This window comes from Larimichthys crocea, chromosome XXIII (assembly GCF_000972845.2).
Source record: "Larimichthys crocea isolate SSNF chromosome XXIII, L_crocea_2.0, whole genome shotgun sequence".
NCBI lineage: Eukaryota > Metazoa > Chordata > Actinopteri > Sciaenidae > Larimichthys > Larimichthys crocea.
Window position 1 is genome coordinate 8,092,436 of NC_040033.1, and position 8,089 is coordinate 8,100,524.

The window sequence follows — 8,089 nt, forward strand, 5'->3', positions numbered from 1 at the left end:
TTATAGCCTGGATATTGTGAAAAGTATTACAGAAAAATAAAACTGCATTTTCGCCAATGACCAGCAGGGGGTGACTTCACAGGTTGCAAAAGCAAGGCTGGTTACGTGGAGTCTTATGAGGAAACTTCTTTTTCTATGGAAACTGTTACTCACCTGATTTATTACCTCGGTAATAGTAACCGTTCCCATATGGAGTTCATGGTCGCGCTGGTTACAAGTTTTCGTCCAAACAACATGATGTTCATTTACTAAATTATGGTCAGATTTAGCGTAAAATAGACAAGTCTGTGGGTTTGGAGTCGGATCCAATCAGGCTCCAAAATATTAGTATTTTTTTTCTATCTTGGTCGATCTTGTGTTTTTGGTTTTGGAAAGGCAAACAAGAAAACAACACCCGTCACATATACAGAGTTACTCCCATACCACAGTCTTGTGTACACGACTTCGGCATGTGAATCCAAAGCCTGACAGGCCTGTTGTGCTTAGTTAAACCTTGAGGGGTTTAGTGGACGGTCAATTCAAATGTTTAAAATTAAATACTGGTGCCAATACAAAAACTTGCAGAGACGCCACAAAAGAAATGATTCAATAACCCAATTTGCAAAAAAATCCTGCAAAAGCCAGTTTTTCTTTTAACAAATTAAGACAAACTTCTGAAGTGTTTCCACTAGACCTTGCTATCTGATGAATAAGTAAACAAGAATCTGACGAGGTCTTCAGTGCCAAATTTCAGCCTGGACTCAAAACCTACTGAGGTTTGAAACTCAGCCCTGTTTTCATTTTCTTCACTCGCCGCTGTCTGAATTTAAAAGTTTAAAGAGTAAAAGCAAAAAAAAAAAAAAAACAACGGCGAAGAGAAGCTGTATGGGAACTGACAGACATAGATACAGAGTGTGAGAGAGAAAACTTTCACACACAGTTGCACATATAGGCGAAGGCATGTAGCAGCATGCCGTAAACCCTGTGAGTGACACCGGCTTTTGTGGGACAAAGCCAAGCCGCCGCTCCTGCTGGGATCAGGATATGAAGCCTGCTAGAAGAGTGGGGTGACAGGGCTCTTCTGTCTGACGGGCACCTTATCTTCTTTCAGCAAGCCTGGACGATCTGAAACACCACACTCTCCTTTTCACGATAACCATGCATGTAACACTTAGTTCCCCTCCGGACGGCTGCTTCTTTCAACTTTCATCACCGAGTGCATCAAATCTCTGGATTCTTTTCATCATTTCTGTGCAGGCGCCGCATCAAGAATCCACAGGGAGCGGATATAATTCTCACATTTAGAGAAGCTGCTTTATGTTATGATGCAGAGCTACAGTATGGGCACCTGCTGCTGTTTGTGTTTTCTCACCCTGATGGAGGTAAAAAAAACAAACTCCCTGATTTCTGAACAATTTTTTAACTCCTGCCGATAATTCCCATCTTCCTCACTTTGTCGTTAGACTCAAATAAAGCACATGAACACACCGCCAACAGGTCCACTGAGTATCAAGCATGAAATCACCCCATCTGTGTTTCACATCATTACGTCTTCGAGATACTTCAACGGGTCTCAGCCAACAGGGACCCATGATACACATCACACAGCTGAATGCCACCCGGCCAGCCATTTTATGCTACGTTACCCATAAAATTCAACGCTGTGAACTTTAGTTTACTGACGTCAAATACCAGGCACTTACTGGTGTGTTCCAAGCTCATAGGTGCAAAGATTCTGCCAGCGGTCCTCAGATGGGAGTAGACAAAAAGGTGCATGTGACTGGTGTTAACATGAGCCAGATTAGATGACTTCTAAGGAAAGGTTCACCCTAAACATTGAGTGCACTGTTATTTTATGGGCTATTCTTCTAAAACACGCCAAGGTTTTCTGTTTTTACATCATAAAATGTGTTTAAACGACTCCCTGAATCCTTTTCGTTGCCTTTTTCCTGCAGCAATTGCCAAAACTTCGTATATGCCCTCAATGTTGTGGGGTGTTGTAGTTGAGACCACCTAAACCGAGACCAAGGCATGACCAAGACCAGAGTGTATGGAGACTGAGAGAAGACCAAGACTTTGAGGGATTGAAACCAAATTAAGACCAAGACCAGGCAGTATGTAGCAGACCTAGGTAGCTTAGGTAACTCTTTGTGGTTCGGGAAGTCTCCTCGCAGTGAAGGGATGTAGAGAGCGGTGAGAGCCGTTAACAGTATCAGAAATTTAAGTCAATTCCAGGACGAGAAGGAGACCTTCAAAAAGTAGTCTTGAGACCGGTCTCTGCCAGGACAAATATGGAGTACTGCAACACTGAGAAACAAAACCAAACCACAGAGAGTTTAGAATATTTGAGATCTCCCAAATCTCGTCCGTTGTGCACTGCATCTTGTTTAGTTTGGTGTATTGAACCCTTTACAGGAAATAAACTGATGCATGAAGCAGACATTTCATTTTAAAACGATTCCTGTATGTCCTTGTTGAACATTAGTTTGACGATATATATCCATAAAAGAGCGTCCAAGGGAACAATTTTCCTCTAATATTCCAACCATTTATTCTTCCTCCTGTAATCGATGCTGTTAATCATCACTCACGACACTTTAGAGTGTAATATTTTCGTAATTATGTTGCTGTAATTCTTCCCCTCAGTCAGCAAAGACTTGGGGAATTACCCATTTTCTAAACCACCTCCCTCTCCTCGTTGTCCCCTCAAACTTTCCCCCTGAAAAATCAACCCCACCCACCTTAAATATAAAAAAACACTTTACTCATTTCACCCCCTCAGCTGATGATCTAGCATCTCCTCTGGCAGTGTCAACAGGAGGAACTGATAACAGCCTCAACTGTGGAGGACGCTGCGGTCTGCTGGCAGCTTTACAATCATCTGTGGAAAAGGGATGTTTATCGTGAGCGGAAAATGCTTGTCATCCCTCACTGAACCGCTGACATCCAGATCTGTATCCCTTCGTAACAAGGCCACTTTAACCATCAGGGTGCTCCTGCTCCCGCCTCTGACCTTTTCAAACTTGCTTGACGGACAAGATCTATAATTTCGTTGCTGTTGAATAAACTGAATTAATCACAAGGAGTAGAAAATGCCACGGAGTGATTACTCCAGGACGTGATAACTCCGGCGGAGAGCTGCAACAATTGGAAGTGAAGGAGCTTTTGAACCACATGAAAGACAAAGAGGAGAAGCTAAAGAGGAGCTTAACTGCGCTGGGTTTCATTAACTAGTGGCCTCTTTGCTCTTTGTCTCAGAGCCTATTGAACTCAGTGTGCCGCTCCAGTCCACTCAAGCCGTCAGACTGAGCTTCTTCCTGGACTAAAAAGGGGCAGGGAGCTCAGCGACAAGAGCCAGGCGTGACTAATGCAGGAGCCTGGTGCTGCTGTTGCATGCTGGTACGGGGGGGGGGGACCCTGCCTCCCTGCCTCCCTGCCTCCCTGCCTCCGCGATGTATGGCATGGCCCACTGTGTCTGCACACAGCGCATAAACCCCAGCCGTCGCCACCGCCCCTCCTTGTCTCTCATACCACCCCACCCCCGTCATCCATTCATGGCAGGTCCTTTCAGCAGGTCATTCAGAGGGCCAATAAAGAGGCTAGCTCATTCTGTCCGGTCTGAAATCTGCAATGTCAGAAAAAGAGAGAGAGAGGAGGAGAGACGGGGGAGGGAAGGCTTACAATCTCCTCCTCGCTGAAGTAGACTGAGCTGGACCCCCCATTTTGTAGTCTGCAGATAGTTTGTCGGGAATCATCCCTCGAGCGTGACAAAGAGAAGAGAGCGACATGAAAAGGGAAGAGGAATTTCACTGAAACTGAATCTGCTCATCAGATCTCTTGTGGAGTTCTTTTAGGTATTTTGTTTTGTATGAACATTTCACATTTAAATCCACTGAGAATCTACTGTGTTTATTTTGTTGGTGCTCTGTGACATTTATTAACTCTGTCCTGACTCATTTATCCTTTCGCTGTGAAGGGTTTGCTCCTCTCTGCAGCTGCAGAAGACAAAACCAACACTGCAAACCTCAAGTAAATAAATCACTAGTTTTGCAAGTGGTGCAGGTTTTGTTCCTCCTTTGAAACACAGATTGAACAGGTTTGGTTATATTTAGGCCCAGCACAGGTAAATTGTTGGGGTTAGAATAAGGTTTGGTTCAGGCTTGGAAACAGCAGCATGAGTTGCCACCAAAAGTTCTTATTTTTACATGTTGGACAGTAGATGGCAATTCACCAGACAGCCTTATTAACAAAAATATCCACATTTACAACCAAATTTACTGCAAATATTAAGCAAAACTGCAGAAAGTCTCCAAAAGAAATTGTAAATTAACATGTGTTTTAATCCACCACTGTTATATGACCCTAAGGAGTTTGGTGAATCGAGTTGGTGGTGCCAATTTTTTAGTCATGTGCCATTAAACCAGTACAGAAAAAGACATCAAGCGGCAACCTCTGTCTGCTTTTTTAAGTTTAAGTTGATGTAAATCAGGGCTAAATGTGCACAATAATCACATGAGTCAAGAGGACAACCTTGCCTTTAGCGAGCTCAATGTTTCCCTCAGGAGTTGGTGGAGACCAAAAACGAAATCACCTCTGTGGCTGTGATGTGAAGCCAATGCAGAAGTGACAAAAACTGCAGTTCCTCAAACGTCCACTTGAGGCTGGCTACAGAACGAGTCACTCTCCATAAGCCCCCATGTTAAAACATCCAACTTCACCTCTTCAATTTTGTGTGGGAGACGTAGAAACACGATGGAAACGTGGTGTTTATGTTTGTTTGATGACACAGATCAGATGTTTTACCTGCTGCAGCTTTTCAGTGAACATGTAAGTCACATGTTTCGTGTCCGTCAAGTCTGTTTCCACCATGCTTTCATCGATACACTAACTTTTCCACTTAAGCAGAGCAGAAGAAATGTAGGAATTCCAGCATTTCCACTTTTACATGCAAACAGGTGGATGAAAACGAGTTAGCACACGTTCGTGTACGTCATCGGTTTTTTCTTTGCAGACACCTGTAGTGTGATCAGAGAGGCAAGAGGAACCAATGAAGGAGAAATTGTGAATCAGGGGTCGATTTGTTGGCTTCAGAGCTACCCACCCTCGCCATAAAGGTCAGTCTACATGTTACTCTGCAGCTCACACACCCCTGTGTGCCTCAGAGTGTGTGTTTGTATGATTGCAGAGGCAGCTGCTGGCAGTATGATGGATGAGGAGCGGTGCGTCGGAGCTAGAGACGTCCACATCACTGCCCGCCTGTGAGTGAGTTAACCCTCCATCAACCTCCCCTCCTTGCCTCCTCGCCTTGTGTAGAAACACAACTATGAGCATCCATCCATCCACGACGAATGAAATTCCACTCACAACCACAATCTTAGCACATTAACAACCCTCAGCACTGGCTTTTAAAATCAGACCACATCATTACGCCAGGCAAAGTCTCTCACGCTCTCCCCTCTTTCAGAGACACACTCCAGACTCGAGTGGAACATCTCTTTTTCCACTCCGATTAACCCCCCTTGCCTACCAAAAAAAAAAAAGCCCAATTTTGTGAGTGAGAGTATCACCGGGTGAGCATCACACACTGCTTTAAGCTTATCAAAAAAAAATGTGCACTGATGCACTGAGCTCACAGGATGTTGTGTAATTTCACCCAGATGTTCTCCACAGCTCATCTAACTAATAAATGCAAGGACGGGGGAATGAACGCCTGAACCGGCTCTGCTGGAGCTGCTGTGATACTTTGTAAAGAGTCTGAAAGCTTGAACTTGTGCTGCATTATCTTTTTCCAGGAGAGACTTAGTGAAGGAGTCCACCTGTGCTCTAATAATAAAAAGCCTACCTAAGGAAGGACGGGGGCTGCTCCTCACTGTTGAGGTCAGTCTACGACAGGGGAAGCGCCTCGCCCTGATGTCTAAAAATACTGTCCTACATACTAAATGTGTCCGGCTCGAGGAGGAGAAGGAGCGATGGAGGTCTCAGAGGACAAATGTTTTGTTTATGGACGTTGTTTTGGGTTGCAGCAGCAGCGGCAGCAGCTCTGTGGATTGATTGAATTCATAAATAAGACTGAGTACGACTGTGTGAAAGTGTGTGTGTGACCGGTTACTGATAGCATCACTCTCTCCCAAACAGAGTCAAACATTCCTGTAACTCTGTGGTCTGCACACACACATCTATGCACGCACACACACAACACACACACGGGTTTAATTTACAGTCACTGTCAGCAGCCGAACATTTCTCTAACCACTATCTGATACATGATGAAAATACGCTGCCAGCAATAAAAGCCCTGGGAAACAAGAGCTCGCCTGTGTGAACAGAACCGATGCTGGCATGAACTTATTCCACCGTGTGTCAGGAGTGTGTGTGTGTTTGGTATGTGTGTGTGTGTGTAGCAGTGTATGGGATGGACTAGATTTGAGATTAGCCGGACTTTCAGTGCACACGCTGTGGCTTTATAGTAGGGATATTGTTCACACTGGAGAAAGAGGAGGAGGACTCCTCCACAATCAAGAGGGGGTCAGAGCATGCAGGTATCAGGATTTTTCCTCTGCAGGACTTCAACAGAGAAAAGCACCTGCACTAGTTAAGGACAGCTGATCTGAAATCTGGTAAAAGTTGCATGAGGCTGCCACAGAAAACACACATTTCTGACTGTGTTACTGTAAAATATACAGTATAATAAGCACATTTCTGACTGTGTTACTGTAAAATATACAGTATAATAAGATGTGCATGAGCGAAGATGACAAAAAAGCAATGCAATTAACTCAAACTTGTAAAATATGCTAATTAGAATAAAAATACTTTGATCTTGCAGTGGGGAAAGGAAGTTAGACATGATAAATAAACCTCCTCAGTGTGTTTGTGCTGCACACGCACAACCTCTGCTTACACGATAAACAGATTAAACAAACCACACTCCACCTGTGTGTGTGTATGTGTGTGTGATAGATGATGTCCACCTGCATGTTTTGCATTAAAGATCTCATATAAAGGTGCTGATTTCTTACCGTTGCTGGCTGTGATCTCGGCTTGGGCATTCCCCACACACTGCAAAACTAAAACAACTCCAAGCAGAAGGTCGAACGTCTTCACACCCGCCATATCCAAGTTAACCAGGCTGATTTCTTCTCAGTATCCCCGGTTTATGTTATATTTCAAAAAGAAAAGAAAAGAAGCTGTCTCCGTCTTTCTCATGCACTCCCCAGCTTCCTCCCTTTGGTGCGGACTCCGTAACTCTCCTGCTGCTTTTAAAACAGAAACCTGCCTGCGCTGCACTCGCTGCACTGAGCTGGGGTTTTTGTGTGTGTGTGTGCCACACTGCGCGCGTCCAAACAGATCTCCACACCTCCAGAAAACACTAACAGCACAGCAGAAGGAGAGAAAAAAAGGAGAAGAAGGTGAGGGGAGAGGGGGGGAGTTCTCCACTTAAAGGTGCATCCAAGTCAGACACACTGCTCCCATGCCACTGCACGGAGACGCTGTGAGTGTGTGAGTGTGTGTGTGTGAGAGAGAGAGCTAATGCGCTCCTGGAGGAGACAGTGCGCTCCCTCCGTCATCAACTCCTCAGAGCCAATGGAGCTCTTCTTCTGGTTGATGCTCGCTCCTGAGGAGACAAACACACACAAAGCGCTTCTCCAGCTGCCGGAGAGACAGTCACATTTATGACATGGGATATGATCTGCACCGAGTCTGACAGTCTGTGGAAAGATTGGAGAGGCTGCTGCTGCTCTATCTATCTATCTATCTATCTATCTATCTATCTATCTATCTATCTATCTATCTATCTATCTATCTATCTATCTATGTCACCTTTGCTGCACAGTCAGGTGATTGAGCAGTGAGAGCGCCCTCTTCAGGTGTAATTTAGGTCATAATTATATGTACTGCTGTTTTTCTATACAGCAGCTTCCCACTGCTGAATGGATTCAACAATACAATAGTTGCAAAATGAAAACTAATTGCTCCTTTTAAAGATTTTATTTTGCTTTTATTAAAATCAAATATGCAGATATGGCACATGCCACAAACTGGGCAAATGATGAAAAAGCTTAATTGTATATGTTTTATGTGTTATGTTAGTAACACTTGCAGTACTACA

The 8,089-nt window shown here is 44.3% G+C and overlaps 1 protein-coding gene across 1 annotated transcript in view; it reads right to left on the bottom strand.

The window, feature by feature from the left end:
• Positions 1-7,534, bottom strand: part of plxdc2b (plexin domain containing 2b) — a 96,441-nt gene extending 88,907 nt beyond the window's left edge. Inside the window, exon 1 of the mRNA XM_010744131.3 lies at positions 6,999-7,534. Within this exon, the coding sequence (XP_010742433.1) occupies positions 6,999-7,092 (94 nt within the window). The 5' untranslated portion in view covers positions 7,093-7,534. The remainder of the gene's footprint in view (positions 1-6,998) is intronic.
• Positions 7,535-8,089: the final 555 nt, after the last annotated feature.